The 19,262-nt window shown below is 38.0% G+C and overlaps 1 protein-coding gene and 1 long non-coding RNA gene across 4 annotated transcripts in view; one reads left to right on the top strand and one right to left on the bottom strand.

Annotated features, from left to right (window-relative positions):
* LOC136251801 (uncharacterized) overlaps positions 1–8,715 on the bottom strand; it is a 30,401-nt gene extending 21,686 nt beyond the window's left edge. Inside the window, exons 1-9 of one of the 3 annotated variants that reach the window (XM_066044207.1) lie at positions 8,568–8,715; positions 8,419–8,518; positions 8,242–8,370; positions 5,530–5,679; positions 5,168–5,348; positions 4,963–5,116; positions 4,831–4,912; positions 4,722–4,783; positions 4,228–4,675 (exon numbers count right to left, since the gene is read on the bottom strand). In XM_066044207.1, coding sequence (XP_065900279.1) covers positions 4,465–4,675; positions 4,722–4,783; positions 4,831–4,912; positions 4,963–5,116; positions 5,168–5,348; positions 5,530–5,679; positions 8,242–8,370; positions 8,419–8,518; positions 8,568–8,587 — 1,089 coding nt within the window. In that variant the 5' untranslated portion in view covers positions 8,588–8,715 and the 3' untranslated portion in view covers positions 4,228–4,464. Of the gene's footprint in view, positions 1–4,227; positions 4,676–4,721; positions 4,784–4,830; positions 4,913–4,962; positions 5,349–5,529; positions 5,680–8,241; positions 8,371–8,418; positions 8,519–8,563 lie in introns of all 3 variants that reach the window. The other 2 variants (XM_066044205.1, XM_066044206.1) reach the window with 2 other exon arrangements.
* A 1,380-nt stretch (positions 8,716–10,095) lies between these two features.
* LOC136251800 (uncharacterized) lies at positions 10,096–14,750 on the top strand. The gene is made up of 3 exons (XR_010699203.1): positions 10,096–10,181; positions 13,118–13,194; positions 14,475–14,750. It is a non-coding gene; the product is annotated as an uncharacterized lncRNA (long non-coding RNA).
* Positions 14,751–19,262: the final 4,512 nt, after the last annotated feature.

Raw genomic sequence — 19,262 nt, 5'->3', positions numbered from 1 at the left:
TACATAAAAACAAAGCCCTTGAATTCCTCTATACAATGGCATCTGAACTTTTACTGTAATGTTTTATAGTGGCAGATATTCGCTGCAGACTCTGCCATAATGTGTGTTTCATACAATTTTCTATTGGGATAATCAGTACGCAAACCTCAAAAGTGCACCATGTTTCCCTCAGCCAAATTCACTAAACTTGGTCTTATTCTATTTGTTGAAGTGTACTGATAAAAAAACCATTTGAATTTTGGCTATTTTACAAAGATATATCACAAAACATATGAAAAGCAAGGTTAATCGTACCTGGATGTGTAAATTTGCCATATAAGGGTCTTTCCTCTCCTTTTCCTTAGTCACTATGCATATCATGTGACTCACATTTTATTAAGGATTCTAATAAACTAAACCCCTTTTCCGAGTAGCGTAAGTTATGAATTATCAGCTTCATCCATTATCAGCAAAAAGTGCATGAATTATCGTCACAGTAATATTCGTGATTTTACAGCAGTTCACTGAGTTAGGTATCACCCGCGCCACCTCGTGTATGCTGAATCCATCGGAATTAACCTTCACAGTGTATGTTAAACTTTTTCTATTTATGTTTACGTGTATTTTTACTATATAGACAATGCATAAAACTGATTGCAGAAGGAAACGTCGCTTGCGCCATTCACAGTCGGCACCTGCTTTATTACACTCACTTCATATAAAGCAAGAAGAAAGAAGTGGATTGATAGCCAAATGAGGGCAGCCATAGATGCTGTTAAGAAAGAATGAGTGTGAAAAGAGCTGCAGAAAAGCACGCAGTACCCAGGTCCACACTACAAGACAGAATACTAGGAAATGCAGTCCATGGAACTAAGCCTGGTGCTAAACAGTACTTAAATCAAGGAACTTAGTGAGTATATAGTTACTGTAGGAAAGATAGGCTTTGGCAAAACATGCAAACAAATCAAAAATATTGCAGAAAAAGTTGTAGTAGAGAAAGAAGTGCTAAGAAAAGACAAGATAACCAATGGCTGGGTTGCCAGCTTCATGAAGAGACATCCAGAATTGTCATTGCGGAAAGGGGATTGTACTTTATTATTATTAAATGCTAGGGACCTGTGAGAAGACTACAGGGAGTCAGAAACATGTTCTCAGACACGTATGAATGCCATAGACAATAGATATGCTATTGAACAATATTTTGCTGTTTTGAAAGAATGTTTGGAGAAGCATGTCTTGATGGAAAAACCAAGCCAACTTTACAATTTTGATGAAGATGGTGTACCTTTGGATCACACCCCCCAGACCACCGCACGTTATTGTCAAAAAAGGTGCATTACCATTCATCTGGTAACAAGAATTAAGTCACTGTTGTTGCATGTGTTAATGCTATTGGAAGTGCCATGCCACCGTATGTTATATTTGATGCTAAAAACTTGAACATGGATTGGACAGAAGAAGAACTACCAGGAACTACTTATGGTTTGAGTAGTAATAGCTGGATAGACATGGAACTGTTTTGCTTGTGGTTACCAAACACTTTCTTCAACACGCAATATCTACCAGACCTTTACTTTTATTAATGGATGGACACAGCTCTCACTACAGTCCAGAAACAATCTGTTATGCAAAAGATCATGATGTTATCTTTCACACTCCAACCCCATACCACTCATGAAATGCAGCCATTTGATATGGCTGTCTTTTCATCACTCAAAACACGCTGGCAAGATGTGTGCCACGATGGTCTACAAAAGTATCCTGGCAGAATCACTATCAAATATCATTTTAGTGGTTTGTTTTCAGAGGCATGAGGAAAAGCATTGGTGCCACTGTCATTCATAAATGGCTTCAAATACACTGGAGTTTACCCATTTAACCCACAGATAGTTCTAGACAAGTTTCCTAGTGCAGATAAAAATGACACACCTGCTGTAACTGTGACTGATGATGGTAAACCCTGAAAAGAGTGCTAACAAGTGCAGGAGGCTTGACTCTACTAAAAGAAAAAGAAGGGAAGGTGAAGAAATCTCAAGAAATAGAACAAAGACAAAAGGAGAGAGAAAACAAGAAGAAGGAAAAGGAAAGGTTAGGAAGATAAAAGGGTGATGAAAAGCAGAAAAAGAAGGCTGCTGCTGTTGCTGTTGCTGCATTGTACAACCTCTGTTTTATGCAACAATAACCAACTCATGCATGAAATATACTAATATCCATACACCCTGTTGTGCTTTTACCTTTCACCTCCAATTGTTATTATTATCATAATCAGCATGTCAGGAACCTTACCCAGATGTGATTTTCATCCATGACTGAATTAGAGATTAAATGTCCACTAGTACACTGTATATACATATCTTTAGGTATAAGCAACCTCCCTTGTTTTACTACTTTTTATTCTTTGATTCCTAAATTTCCAACATTATTATGACTGGTAAACCCATGCATACCACATTAGAAGAAAGAATGGTGCCAGGCTTATTGTTTTTGTCTACATGCGTGCCCAAATAAACCTCTGTAATCAATCCAGTCTCAACGAAAAGCTTGGGTGATTCCCCACAAACATAGGGAAGCCATCACATACTACCATGAATAAACTGTCAGCAAAGGTAAATGGGACACAAGGTAAGTCCATGAAGCATGCATTGTACATACTGCTGTATGCCAAAAGGCACCTGTTAGGCTGAAGCAACATTGCACTGTGAAAAAATCAAGCCCATAGCATTAGCCATTGTCAACTAACGCTTGTCTAAAGGCATCAGTCAAGCAGTCAGTCAGTAGAAAATTCCACTATATAAAAAAAATTGTAGCAACTTTTTAAGAAGCATTTTGGTTTGCACTGAGGGTACTTTTTGGCTTGCTGCAAAGGCACCATGAGGCTAGTTTTAGGGTACAAGAAAAGCCCAAACCTTCATGATCCTTAATATACAGCTATCTGTCTGAAGGCATCAGTATGCAACTTAGCCAGTTGAGTAGAAAATATTATTTTGTACGTTGCCAAGACAAGCGTAATTCAATATAGCTTGGGGCCATTTCTTTCTCCACTATACCATATAGACATTCATATATATATGTAGCACATCAATGGCTTCTTGTACTGATGCACCTGTCAATGTCAAGCCCCACCTCCACCCTAGGGTCCCCATCTGCTAACTGGGGATTTGACATCTACATCTTGTCTATCCTCTGGGGCTTTAATCAACAACAATTTGGTCAGGCATGAACTATTTTTATAGGTCGATCAAATCCCTTAAAAACCCTTATTAGGAGAAGGGACATAGTGGGAATTAGATAAACTTCTTTTCCCCCAATACAGAGAAATTAGACATTAGGATTTGTCAAATCTCCTGTATTGCCCCATACTACCTGGGGTGGGGATGGAGCATGAGATTGATAGGTGAATTGCTATATAGTGACTGGATTGATTTCAGAGACACTACATTTGTAATGGTTGTAATATGTAGAACATGGCTGGAAACAAATGGACTCAGAAATGACAACTTTGATTTTCAGTAATCAATATGCAGTTAGGGCACACGATCAGATGATATGTAAAATTAATAATATGATATGTCTACATATAAGGAGCCCAGTAGAGAGTTCAGCTACATAATTACCTGGTGAGACAAACAAGTCATCCAGTAGAGAGTTGAGCTACAAACAAAATCACAAACACATCTGACACCATTCTTTCCTTTGATGTGGGTTCAAAGCATAGGCGGTGGAAGGGGGGGGGGGGCTAGGGGGCTGAAGCCCCCCTGAGAATGATATCACACCGAAATTATCTTTCTTGGAGTGGGGCTGAAAACCGTGATAAAGATCGAGATACTCTAATAGAGCAGTCACTCTAATAAAGTAGTCAGTGTGTAGCGGGCTATGTAAGGATTTTTATGTAGTTTATCAGCTAGAAATGGTAGCTGGTGAGGTGGAAAGCTCTTGTCAGTTGGTTGTGACCTTTTTTTTTTTTTTTTTGGTCTCACCTTACCAAACTGTAGAAATAAGTCTGGGTCAGCCCAGTCCCCCCTCATATCAACTACTTCCTCCGCTGCTGGTTCAAAGCAAACAAACAAATGCAAGGTGGCTCATAAAAATGAAACAAGAGAGGTCATCTACACATGCAGCTATACTAGTGGACATTTAATTTCTTACAATACCCATGCATACAAAAATATGCAATGACCTATACAACATTTTCAGAGAAGAGCATCTCATTCAAGTATAGATCAGACACAACAAAAATGCCATGTTTACCCTTCCAGAAAAGTTCTATCACTGTAGTCATCATCATAATCATATTTATCATCATCATCATAATCACATATATCATAACCATCACCATCATCATCATCATCATCACAATCATAATCATCATCATCGTTATCATCATAATCATCATCATTGTTATCATCATAATCATCACTGCTGGTCCCCGATAGTGTAAACAAGTGTTGATCACGTTTTGGATCTAAACCTTGATCAGCCTCTTTATTATCTTGAACATTCTTTGGCATTATTCAATGTTATAGTTTCTTGATCATCCTTAGTGTCCGGACTAAACACAACAGAACGTTTTACAATTGGTGGCTGCTCCACACTGTTCTCTTGACTGGAAGGAACATCTCTGCTATGACTGGGTGACACTACATTGTTGTCATTTGTAGGAGGAGACTTGTCAGCACCAAATTCAAATGTGTCAGGACTAAACAAAATATGACGTATTATGGTGTTGACCACACACCGTCTACCTGTTGGCTTGATTCTTTGACTTACACCTATTATCATCAACATTGATCTGCATGTTAGACTCCTACAATTGCTACTATTACACAGTGATATTGTCTGAGATGATCTAACCTTGCTATCTTTAACTGGTATTGGTGATACTTCATTTGTAGTCTTCTTGTTCATTGAAGGTGGATCAGCTGTTCCTTGACATCTACATCACACTACATACTAGACTAGCTGTACACCAAACAACTCACTGACTTGCAACAAGCTTTGCCTCCCTCAACTTTCACTAGGTAAAAATGTGATGTCTTACTACCTAAGATCTTCCGTGGTTGGTGCTTGTATTCACAGCAGGTACTCAATCGACAGTCAAACATATGGTCCAGAAAAATACTTACTCCAAATGGGCAGTCTAGATGTCGACGTGAAGTGAATGTGAACTGGCCCTTTAGTTTCACTTTACCATCGAACACACACACAGTATCCCCAAAACAAGGTTGCTGCATTATCACAACATCTACTGTGTCATGTTTCACACTCCCTTCTAGGTGGACACTCTGTCCCAAATAACGCAGAGTAACATGTACCCCGGACCTCATCGGATAACAATGAGTAGTGTACATAGTCTGAACACTAGGTAATGTCTGTAAGATAAACCTCTTAATAATTATTACACATAGTAGGGATGTTTGTGTAAAGAAGTTAGCTTACAAATTAACATACATGCTGTTACTTATGATAGATGGTAGTTACCACATCATAATTGAATATAATAAAGAATATTTTCAGAATCGGCTCACTATCTAAAGTGTGATGAAAGTTTACCTGTGATCTTTTATGAGAAGATTTTGGTTGTAATGGTAGAGGTTTACATGTGCTGAATGACCTGGAGAGGTAAGGACTGTGCGGAATTCTTCCTATGATCGTCTTCGTCTGAGTCAACTGAGCAGTAGTGTGTGATTGGTTGGCCAATATCTTGCATGATCAATACAATCATTAATGCAATATCAAGAATCAATTAATTTACCATTACACACAAATTCTAATAATTGGGATTAGAGTTGGGCAATATACCAGTATTATAAGTAAACTGTGATAGTTAAGTCATACCGGTTTTGATACCGCCATACCATCTGGGTAGTATGGCCTTTCTGTGGGCATGTTTCATCTCATATTTACACACTATCTGTAGGATATCCAGAAAGATTTAGTTCAGGATATCCGGATAGTAAAATTGCTATCCATTTCAGCTCTACTACAAATATTGTCACATGTTGTGTGACATCATTACTTACTATAAAAACACGACATATTTTTCCATAAACCCACTTGCTATAGGGTCATTCCATGTCAAATCAACAAGGAATTTAGGGTCACCTCTCGGATTTTGACAAAACTTGGTGTGTTTGTAGTGGTGCTTATCACTCATGCAAATTGTTAGCGACATATTTTTCCATAAACCCACTTGCTATATACTGATAATTTAGATCAGAAACAAGCATAATATTTGTACAATGATTAGGATTGTGGTATGATAATCAGTGCAAAGGCTTTGTATCAAACAAAATTATCATGAAATTGCTTTTAAAAATTATCCTAATCGTTTCAAATTACGTACTAACCGGATATTGAAATACTATCTGGATACCAGATAATGATATATATATATTATCTGTTTCAGCTCTAGTTTGTATAGGCAGGTGCTAAATGATGTAGATAACCAAACTATGTAAACAAGTTTGTCTGGTAATTTTTACCTGAGGCTTGCTGAGCTACCATGGGTATTTGGTGCTTTTATTGAGGTAAATTTAATACTAATGGCTTTTAGTGACACTTTTACAGAGGTATACTGTTTACTATTTTTCAATACCGCCAGCTCCAAAGTCCAAGATTTTTTTTCAAAGAAATAGATTTTGACCTTAGCAGCAATTTAGCACCTTAGTTTAACGATTTTAGTACCTTAGCAATTTTATTGATTATAAAACACAAAGAAAACATTGACAACAATTTTCCTGATAACAATTAGCCAACTTCAACACAAAATTATCACTGATTACACAAAAATATGCATATCAAGAAGTTTGCAGACATTTGCTATACTTTTGTCCATGGCAAAAATGCCAGCTGGAACAGACATGTCCAATACATTTCGATTGAAAAACCATAAAAAATTAAATTAATTATTGTGTACTGCTTACCTCGAGTCTGTTTAGTAACTTTCCCAATATGATACGTGTAGAACAACTCTCTGCGAGTACAATGATACTAAAAGAAGTCCAATTCACGGAAATTTTGGCACATCAAAATGGCCTAAACTGACCGGGTGTAGCAAATTTCCCCATACATTTTGTATTGGGTGTTTCGGGGGCATGCAATAAAAGGCGTAATAACCTGCGACATGTGATAGATACCTCAGATTCCGAACCAGATTTGGAAAGAGCAGTGAATAGCAATTAAGATGAGCTATAGCAGAAGGAAATCAGAGGAAATTTAAGCACGTCATTTTAAGGTAGAAAATCACTTACATCTTCTATGGTGAATTAAATGGAGGATATTTGGAAGGGAAGGCTCTGAGCTATTTTGATGTCTTGACAGCCATTAACCTTCACTACATTAGTGTTACAATGAAACAAAAGCACTGTGAATTAGTTCTGCAGATTAGTTTGCGAAAATAACAGTGTTCCGTGATTAAGCCAAATTATGTCCATGCCATGTAGCAAACTTCTTCATATGAAGCACTGTAAGGCCACTTTAACTAAATCTCTTGTTTCTCGGGCCCAACCGACCCCAACATTTATGTTAATCACATGATCACCCTGCAAGCAGCAAAAAATACCACAAAGGGGTTGCAAAGTTACCTTTAAGCTGTCAGAAATACTCAATATCTAATCATAGAGCTGCCTATATACTCACATGTGATACAGCAATAATAATGTAGCTTAGCCACTGTTTGACTCGCAAAATCACTCTTTGGTTGGCAAAAATTAATTTTTTTTTTAATTTTACCAACCTACCAACCCTGTATATGACTTGAGAAACAAGATTTAGATAAAGTGGCCTAAGATAAAACATCCAAATGCAACACTCAGTGACACGAACAACATGTAGACTGGCCACTTTACACAATACCTTAATTCTATATACAACAGTCTAACAATAAAAAGGATACAGCCTTAATTAAAAAAGCAATTAAGGCCAATCAGAAGACTGACCAAGACTTCATAAAGTATAGGCTACCTTATTCACAACAGCAAAAAATGTATGACAGTACCCTTGGTTGACACAATAAATGTTGCAGGTTAATTGTGTAACCTGGTAAACTTGTAATAAATTATGGCCTTTTAATTTTATATTTATATTTTGAACGTTAACAATGATACATCATTATACAGATAGGCTAAGGTTATTGACAATGACTATACTGATGGTGGCCAGTTCATAAGGTAGCCCTATATAGCTACATGTTTCGTTTCATTGAAAATTGGTAATGGTCTGGTAACTCTGAAACTAGCTGAGACTACAACAATTAATGCATACTTTAGCTTTAACAGCTTTGCTTCCAGGTAAATCTATTGAGCCATTAGCCAGAGCAGGCCTTTTCTGCTGTTTTAAGGCATTCTTCAATCGTAACGTAGTGTCATTAACAATGTACCCTTCCTTGGTGATCTGTTGCCACACATAAGCATATAACACAAGCTACTATCATGTTCTTACCAGTCCCGCCCCAATCAAGTGCCTCAGCCTTTGTGGGTGATCAGAAGAATAGAACTCCGTCAAGTGTTTGTCTTGCAAGCTATTGTAACTGGCCAACAACCTTCAGAAACCAGTTCAGTATATTTAACTTATGACACTACCGTACCTACCCATGATGAGACAACTGCATTTTCTATGCTTCCCCTTTGATGATCATCGCTTTCTTTGACCTAGCGCCACACCCCATTGACCACACCTCTAACGGGCGTGCGCCGGTGTCCTCTGGCCCTGCCACAAGGGTCGTACAGACAATGACTTTAAAAGGGGGAAAATCCCACGTCTTATACATGAGACCATAGATATTACTGATCGTGTGGGCGAATTACGGCTGTAGCCATTTTGAGTCCATATAAGTGCCTATAAGCGCTTTTATAAAAATAATTAATCAGAGATTACTGTGCGCCTATTATTTATTTTTTTATTTTTTTTTTCAATTTATTTAAACAGGGAAGGTAGCATCAGCAAAGCTGTTTTTCAGCTACGCCCTGTATACAGCATACATGTATAAAACTACATACATTTACAAATTAATATTAACTACAATTATATTGTTCTAAATAGCTACTCCTGAATTGAAATAAAGTTGATGCGTGATACAAAGCAGCTGGCAGAGCGTTCCACAATATAGTACCTCTGTAATATAGGCTTCTTTTCCCATAATTAGTCCGTAGCTGTGGAACAAACAAGCGATGAGCATTTCTGCTGATACGTCCCGTAACATTAACAGCATATTCAAATATGCCATGGAGATAATCTGGAGCCAACTTGTGCAATACTTTGTAAGTTTGTAGAATGGTATGAAACTTGCGTCGTTCAGTAAGGGACTGTCCTGAGATAGATGAGTCATTACAAAGAGAAATATACTTAGAGTGAAATCTTTCTAAACGTCTAGTTTGGCTTGCATTTGTTGGTTGCTACACCACATCACAATATTCTAGAATGGGCAGAAGATACACTTGGTACAGTAACTTCCTGACAGTAGGAGGAGGTTTTAGGCGATTAATAGAGTAGATTTTTCCCCTCACTCTTTTCAAAACATAATCTATATGATTTTGCCACGTTAAATATTGATCTATAAACAAACCTAGATACTTGGTTGATGTCACTTGCTTCAACATACTGTCATTAAGTGACAAGCATAAAGTCCCACCACTAACTCTTTGTCGTGTACCAATCAACATACAAACTGATTTATCAATGTTCAATTTAAATCCATTCACTGACATCCAGTTAGAAACCTCCTCAAGGCCATTCTGAAGTACTTGCTCCACTCTTTCCAGTTGACTGCTACTATAGTGCAACTCTGTGTCATCAGCATACATGTTAACATCACACAAAGTAATTGAATTTGGCAAATCATTCACATATATTGAAAACAGCAGAGGTCCCAAGATAGACCCCTGAGGAACTCCAATAGTAACAAGTCCCTTGGATGAAAGGGCATCTTTTACACTTACTTGCTGTGTTCTGTTACATAAAAAACTTTCAATCCACTCATACGCACCTCCTCTAATGCCGTAGCAGTCCAACTTCTGTAACAGGATATTATGATTTACACAATCAAAAGCCTTAGTCAGGTCCAAAAAGATGGCACCCACATACTGTCCAACATCAATTGCCCGGAGCCATGATTCACTGGCCTATAATACGAGATGCACGTGTCTGACGTGGACACACAGACAAGTCAACTTCCGAGGTCAACTTCTGAACTTTCAGGATGTAAGGTACGTTACTGTTTTGTACACTGCACAGTACTTTACCCTGGGTGCATTATTTGAATACTGTGACAGAAATTCCTTTTGTAGTCATGGTTTATCTTGAACGATTTGCCTTGGCTTACTAGTCTCGCGTGGCCAGACCCTTTCCGCGCGGCCGCTTATCGATTAGAGGTTATAAGCGGCCCCGCGGAAAGGGTCTGGCCACGCGAGACTATTGGCTTACAGGTGTGATCAACTTTAATAGGGGCTTGGCTAAAAGAAGTGTAGTAATGTCTATGAGTTTGGCATAATAAAGCAGGCGATGATTCTAAGGTCATCAATGGCACGTACACAATTTTAATGTTATCATACTATATACATGCATAAATGGTAGTTGGAAGTCTTCCAATTGCCATAAGCAGGCTGTGGTGTGTCTAACCTTGTGTACCCATACCGCTTTTTTCTCTCTTTGTCATTGAGTTGTAGTATCTGGTACCAAGGTTACTAGAGGTGTACCAATAATCGGATCGGTGATCAGATCAGCTGCCAATATGGCCATATCGGTAATCGGCACAAATGCTCTGAGAACCGATATCGCTACCAATAGTTTGCATGGCAAATATCAGCAAAGCAATGAAAAGCCTTTTTTCTCACTACAAACAAATAGAAAGTCTCTCTATACTATGTTATTAAAATGCTAAGTTACGAGAAGCCTTATGACTGTGCGTGCAAGTACTGCTATTTGTGTTAGAATATTCTTACCCAGATCTTCTGAAAATGGTAGTTGTTGTACTTTAAGAATAAAGAACTGCAGCACAGGAAAGCTGAATTGATAATCTGTGTATAGTAGGGGGCATCTTCGAAAACTAACACGGAGTAATCCGGACAAAGGAGCATGTATTAAATTAGAAAGCAGCATGAATAATTCTCTTTTGATGTTGACACAGTTAATGAGGTTATTAATACCAGTTAGAGACCTGAGGTGAGGGCTCTAAGTTTCATTTAGAGACCTGTTGTCACGTGAGACTGTTATGGTAAATTCAACAACACTTCAAAGAGTTTTCTATGTTACTGATTTAATTAGTGGTTGTATGGTTAGTGAGATTTGGGTTTTTACCTTCATCAGCCATACCAGCACTTGACAAAGCTAGCAACCGAACAAGCCAGATGCATATTACAGTTACCCCAACAATGTTCCATATTCACAACTATCTAGCCATCAGTGAAACTACTGGTGTTGCTGAGTTTACAGCAAGCATATTTGCGTTCATCTACTTGTCAGCACTGTTGCCATTAGACCATCAACACACTTCAGCTGTGTTATTGCACCTGTTTGTAATTTTGTCACTTTGTGGCCAGTTGTAATAAATCTTGTCCCTTCTGGCCAGCTTGTATTAGCTAGTAAACAAGCCTTGGAACTAAATAACAGCTACTAAACAACACTAACCTGACCACTAAGCTGCCGGCACATGCAAACAATGCAAACAACGCTGTAAAGACCTTACCTAGCATGACTCTGTGCTTCTTTTGTCAGTGCTGGTAACGAGCTGCTTTCTAAATAGGTTAGATACCCACTGTCATTTTTTAGTAGGTTGAAGCCCTCATGCTTGGATTGGCACCTTGGCAAATTAATGCCATGCCTCGGTGACCAAACCGCACCCTCGGGTTTTCAACCCTACTAAAAAACCTCCAGTGGGCATCTAACATACACATATTTGTGGTGCCTAATTGTCTGGGTTGTGTATTAGAGGCAACATCACCATAGGTAACCAGGTATTGCTGTGCCTTATAGTTACATCACTTCTGTTTTCTCGAAAAATCATTAGAATAATATACGTCATGCAGTAGCTACACCTGTAGTTCTATTTGATTTACATTTTACAGAGTATACACTAATCGGATCAGTATAATCGGTATTGGCTTTTTTAGGTACAGATTAATCAGATATTGATACAACTGAAAAATCCTTATCGGTACACCTCTATTACCTGCATGGTTACCTTAATTTGGTTGGTATGGCCTCTGTTACACAGCCCAGACAATTATGCACCCCATAAATATCTTAATACATGCTTCGTTTGTCTGGTATCACAGGCTTTTTTTGTCTTCTTTTCTTTAATAATAAAACATGATATGCCACGTGGCAGGCATTAAATAAAAATTTTGAGAGTGCAATTTCTATCATGCCTATAAGTAGAGGGAAACGAACTCCAGCACAATTCTAGTCACTGTGTGATAGTTGGAAATGATGCAAAATCCGTCTCAAACTATTTTTCTACTTGACTTACCCCCCCCTCCCCCTCAATTGGTTCCATTCCATTCTGGCTTTTAGCACTACCCGTTTCAGCAATGGTAAGCTGCAAACTTTAATTTGAGAAAGTATTCCATTCCATAGTTTAGTTCCGTTCCTTAGAATAGACCCCACCCATTTTTACTGTGTACTGTGACAAAAACAAGCAACTTTTACATTATAGGTGTAGCAACCCCAGGGGGCAGCAAGGGGGGCTGACCCCTTGCGATTTTCTGATCATAAAAAAAGATCGAGATACTCTAATAGAGCAGTCGGTTACTCCAATAAGCAGCCACAGTATGCAGAGAAACAGTGTAGCAAAGTATGAAATTGTGTATAAAGATTTTATGTGCTTTATCAGTGATACAATCTACATTGTTTAGTGAAGGACAGCCATTCTTACGGCCTTGTTTTTGCTCTTCAACACCAAACTAGAGTCCCTTATTTAAAAGTATCTTGCTACACCTATGTACATATACAAAGGAACTTTTATTAGGGTAATTGGCTGCTGTATTAGTATTTCAATCTGAACCTTTAATTGCCAGTACCACAACGACCACAGAGACCACCAATGGTCACTTCTGCTAGTAAGCTTTGTGTATTGTACATAAGTGTACAGATTATAGCAATAGAATGTATAACCTGAATGATTAAATTTATGACTTATCTGCAGTGCTCCCTCAATTATCCAACCTCCTGTATACATGTTGAGATAACTATAAATTGCAAGAAGCTCAGATGAAGATGATGGTGAGTAATCCATGCATATCTTGTACATTAATTGCTGAGCATGTGACTGATGAGTAACGAAAAATCACTTTTAGGACATACTTATCATAAGTAGGGACCACAAAGGAGTAGGCGTGGCCCACAAAATAACACCCCCCAAAAAAACAGCCTCAATTTTCCCAGATGATGATGAGGCAGTATTGGTTAGGTAAACCTAAGCCCAAACAAGCTTTCAGATCAACCCGAAACGCTTTCAACAAGTTGCTACGGAATTTTTAATTTTTTTTATTCAACGGAATTTTCTACTGACTGCCTGACTGACTGACTGCCTGATGCCTTTAGACAAGCGTAACTCGATAACGGCTAAGGCTACGGGCTTGATTTTTTCACTGTTCTACGTCGCTTCAGCCCAAGAGGTGCCTTTTGGCATACTGCAGTACGTACAATGCATTTTTCATGGACTTACCAGTGTCCTCCTTTGTGTCCCATTCATCTTTGCTGACAGCAAAAAGAGAAATGTCAATTTGGTGGTAGCACATGATGGCTTCCCTTCGTAATGAAAATCATCCGTACTTTTCATGTGGCTACTTCAATTACAGAGTTGTGTTTAAAACAGTTTTTGATTCGTACTGCTGTGTAACGGGTTGAGCATAGCCAACAGTGAAGCGTAATTTCACTTTTCAGACAATAATTTATGTAACTGGGGCTCGGCACCAACCCTTTCTTTCGGTATACGTGGGTTGTGGAGATGCTTTTTGAACAGCGCTTGATTCATACTTCTGTGTAACAGGTTGAACATAGCTGACAACAAAGCATAATGGATACTTCACTTTTCAGACGATATAGCTGGGGCGCACGGCACCATTTCAAATGCAGTATGCGTCACCAATCATAATAAAATTATTTACAAAAAAAGTTAAACAAATATTTCAAAAAATTTGGAATTTATAACTAGAGTAGGGACCATAGCACATCGATAAAAAGTACTGTGATTTAATATCGTGCACTACTTCAGCTTGTTTCAGTACTTTTTATCGACCCTACTCTAGTTATAAATTCCAAATTGTTTGAAATGCTTGTTATAATCTAACTTGGCTGAATGTTTACCTACTAGGCACTAGTGATTACTTGATGAGCACTAGTAACACGATCATGCAGAAAGCATGGCACTACTTTAATAATGTACTTTCCATGTCCAGTAAAAATGCACATGGGTACACAAGTGGCTATTCCACATACATGTCGTTGTAATTGCCACTTCTACTTGCTTACACCCCTTCCCCTCTTATCTCCCCCGTCAGCTTGTACTCAGCTAAACTGACGACCAGCCTTCTGAAGAACAAAGTATATCAGGTGGAGTGGATATGCTGAAGGCTCTATGGGAGAAGTGGTGAATGATGAAGGTGGCTTTGTGGATGAGTCAACAAGTAAAAGTGCTGGAGTATACACTTTCAAGGAGTGTGGTCTCTTAGATATTATAATTTGAGTCTTCTTTACTGAAGAAGTTAAAACATGTGTAAAATTGTTTATGTAGTACGCACTATTATTCAATGTATTTCAATGGCATTTATCTAAAAGCAAAATTTGCAATAAGTTGGATTTTCACTCAGCCGGTCACATATTTTATTTGACACAAATATATAATCAAAACATACCAGTAGTAGGTGGTGCTGGAGTGGATGAACCTAGTAAAACAATTGCAAACTCAATATATGCAAATTTAAAAAAAAGCTATACAAAGTTTCAATAAATGAAGAATGCATAAATACATACTAGTGGTTTGGGATTGGTCACTTAGTAAACATCAACAAATCATAAATATTTTATTAGATGCTTGCCTTGAGACATACACCAGGTACTCACTCTAATGTACCTGTATTGGACAGTACACCATACCAATATCCTATATCATTTAAAATGTTTTTTTTTGCACCTTTATTACATGTGTGTGTTAAGTATTACATTACATGCACATGAGTGAAAGCATTAAGCAGACAGTATGTGAGAAATAAAAGCTGTGTAAAGCCTGCAGTAGTAAACTTTCTTTGTGCTAAGGCTTACCTGGCTGAAATACAGGTGTGGTGACTCCCTAGTCCCTATAGACTTCATGTGTTGCTTCTAATTACACGATATTGGCCTTTAATGACTTAAAAACAATGAAGCTAGCTTGCCTCTTAAACCAAAGGAAGAAAACTGTACCAGTAACTCAGTGACAAAATCACTAAGCATTAAACTTTGTGCTGATATGCATATATAGCTATATATATATATATATATATATATATATAATTGTGGCAAAACAGGGGCAGAGGAGGCATGCACTTTTTTAAGGGGGCTGCATGCATGGGATGTAGCTAGGCTTCATTATCCAAGGGGTGACATGCCTTACTGTGCAAATAATGCCAACATAGGGCGGTCTGGGGCATGCCCTTCCCCCCCCCCCCCCCACACACACACACACACTCCAGGAAATTTTATTTATGGTAGTAACTACGCACTTGTTTAGCTAGCTATTTGGTACATTCAGCTCAATTGTTTGGTGACAACCGTGACAGCCAGAAATAATTTAGAAGGACATCTAGCTCTTTGACAGGGGCTACAGCCCCCTTGTTCCCCTCCCCCCCTTGATTCAAAATGGCTGTGGGGGAGCTACTGGCACAGCATGATCTAGTCTGTCATCTATATGTACCCTGTACATCTTTCCTATATGTAAGTATCATCAACTTGCTTAATAGCGAGCTAATAATTAGTGACCGGCATTAAAAAAAAAAAAACACTAAAAGTGTCAGTGTTTTAAAATGGTATAAGTGATGAAAGTTACACACAGTGAAAAAGAAATGTATTTATGTCCAGAATGCAGGGGCGGATCCAGACTTTGAGGGGTTCTCCTTGGAACACAGTCATGATCTACTATAGCTTCAGTCTAGCTACCTATATATAGCAGTCAAGTAATACAATCGCTCTTCAGAAATGTGTTTCAATGATAAATCTTACCATTAGGCCTTTGCAACTTAAGCCTTTTTTAGAAGTCATTGTTGTAGCTTTAAAACATCAAAAAGGTGTAGTGGCACTTGGAGTATATGAAACTGCTGGTATACACTAATTTTACTGTAAAAGAAGTCCTTTTGCAGGCAGGCAGGGTAATATATAGACAGTGAAGCCAAGGGTTAATATAAGGATGAGAGGTACGTATTATTAACTGTTTGGTAAAACTTACAAAGCACTTGGTGTTTTTAAAAAGGTGTGTGCACAATAAGAGATAAAAGTTTCACAGTAAGACTGATGACATTATTTTATAATGCCACTGCTGACTTTCTTTGGCAACCTTTACAGTTGTTTTTTTTGCATTGAAAATTTGTCATTTCTGTCTTTCATTTCCCTGAGGCAATATTTTACACTGTTAAACAACCCTTTCAATTAAAGGTGTTGTTCTTAGAAACAATATGACTTTTGTTTGAAGTGAACCTGCAAAGTTATGATTACTTTAAAATTTGCAGGACTTATTTGCCTTTGGAGTATAAATTACTATTGGGCAGTAAACTTCATAGAATTTCATGGCTAATATTACAACTTTGAATGAAATCACATGAAGTATATCAACTTCAAATAAAACCAGGTTGTTTCTTTCAGCAAGACCTTTAATTTGAAAGTTGAAACCATGTTTTAACAGTGTAAACCAATGTCGCAGGGAGACAAAGACAATGATGAATTTTCAATACAAAAATGGCTGCAAAGGTCAAATCTGCAATGGTACTATATATCAATAAATAAATGTAACAAGAAGTACAATGACACAATGTTCGCACTATGCTGCTATACTAAGTTGGCTAAACGAATAAACTTATACACATAGAATTGAACCACCTCAGACCTCACACTGCATTAAATTATGAAGCAAGTACCAAGTCAACTGCACATACCAGACAACTAGAAAGTATTGATAAAGGCATGATCAAGTTAACTTGTTGTCATGCATGTATGCAGTAATTTCAGTTTATAGCTTTAAAGAATTTTAGCACGTTTTGGCTCAGCATGTCTTCAATGAGGTGTAGACAACAAATGGTAACACTTGTAGTTATAAACTTACAAAAACTGATAGGTCATTATTCACAGATGAATGTTTCCATTGGCACAAAATCTGTTTAGATACATTCAGCAGCTGCATGCATGGTGACAAAAGTGTGTGAACTTAAATGGAATACAGAGACAGCTTCATAAGACTGAATTGTATTATATTTTCTAAACAGGTTAATTAATGATTGGAATTAACACTTTGCCACCATTTGTAGTTATGTTGTTGCTAATATTCGGTACTGAAAAGAAAACCTTTGTCCATCAATTAATCATAATCCAGCAAAATGCTGGTACAGTACAATCCCAGCCCCTTGAATATCCAGATGGGATCAAACAAGTCTACATGGAAATGGTAGACAGGCAAGCTGAAGAAGTGTCATTGTTCATATGGTTGATTCACCTTGCCCACGCAATTGCAACAAGAGTGGTATTAAAGACTAAATGTGAGCTTATAGCTAGCTACAGAGACCTGAGCCAGAGGCATTTCCAGACCCAAGCCTATATATTTAAGCCTATATATTTGTACACTAAACATTAAGATTGAGATAGTCTAAGAAGTTACCCTAATATAGCATGGCAAGTATGAACAATATAGTAGCTACTCTAATACACTAATAACCAGCCTCACATTCAAATTTCAGAAGGTATAATGTTTAGGTGGAGTTAGCAGAAAGCCATAAAATTCAAGATTAAGATATACCCTAATAGAGCAGTCACCCTTTTACATTAAAATTTATACTGCTGAAATCAATTCCAGAGGGTCTAATTTTCAAAATTTGCCTGGGACAGCATGCCCTTCAGATCCCATGCTATGTATTTTACATGCAGGTATGCCTTGAATATATATAGCTAGGCCCAGTCTGGCTACACTCCTGATCTGAGCAATCGGACCTTGGCAATCATAGTTGAATATACAATTAACATAACCAAGTGCATGTGTTTCCCAATAAGAACCGCATGAATACCTGTTTAGACACTCAACCAAACAACTATTGGTATATACCATGCAGGTGTATGTTGACACATTTTATAATCACGCATTTTATATAATAGGCAACACATCATAGAACTAAAATATAGAAAAACTGTATGAACATGTAGCAAAAATTACATTACTACTACAAGTGCCACTGATAAAGTGAAATATATAGCTAGCTGCAAAAAAGTGCATGCATGCGCAAAACTGCTGTCAGTATCTGATAGCTAGTCTTTTTAGCTACCACTTAGTTTCATATTGCATCCAGCCATGTTGTCATTATGCACTCATCATTGCAGTCCCTTTTTCACAGACATGAAGAGCACAGTGTAAAACAAGATCACCACTCCTAATGCCAAGCCTCCGTATAGTATCCCCATCCTTACTTTCCTAATTTCCTCTTCCACTTGTACTATCTTGTGATGTCCTTTTTCCAATAAACCTATCCATCCGCCATTTCTCAATATCCATGCAATGAATATTTCTGTCATCAATCTTTCAGCCTCACTAAACACATTCTCAACACAGTTATCTTTACCAATGTCACACAAGTGCACACAGTACGCCACACTAAATCCACTCACCACCACGAAATTAGCTAAGTCGAGGGTGCCCCTCATTCTCAACAAATGATTAATCGTATCCCTGTATGCAGCAACAATACCATCAGCACTAAGTCCACCGTAATCAAAAGTCTTACACATTTCAATCATCACGTTAACGCTCGTGTCTTTCCTTAATTCTGACAGTTTAGCGAGCATCGCTGGAATTTCTTGGTGCACTAGTTCTGGGACGTCTCGCGGAGGAGCAGAAAATTCTATCCAAGGATAGTTGACTCTGCGCAGCTGGCAAATGATAGTAAAATATCTTTGCAGTATTGTTCTGAAGTAGCCTTCCATTTCTTTCTCTTCTCAGTTTCAGCTGACACGTCCAAATGCAAAAGCGTGAAAAAACGAGTTCGAAAACTCCAGCGTTTTACTTACGCATGCGCCGCACGTGCAGACTACTCACCCAGACATGACTATTTATGGTAACATCA

The sequence above is a fragment of the Dysidea avara genome, chromosome 3 (assembly GCF_963678975.1).
Source record: "Dysidea avara chromosome 3, odDysAvar1.4, whole genome shotgun sequence".
NCBI classification, from domain to species: Eukaryota; Metazoa; Porifera; class Demospongiae; order Dictyoceratida; family Dysideidae; genus Dysidea; species Dysidea avara.
The sequence above is the reverse complement of the archived record's forward strand: the minus strand, read 5'-3'. Positions and strand labels throughout refer to the sequence as shown.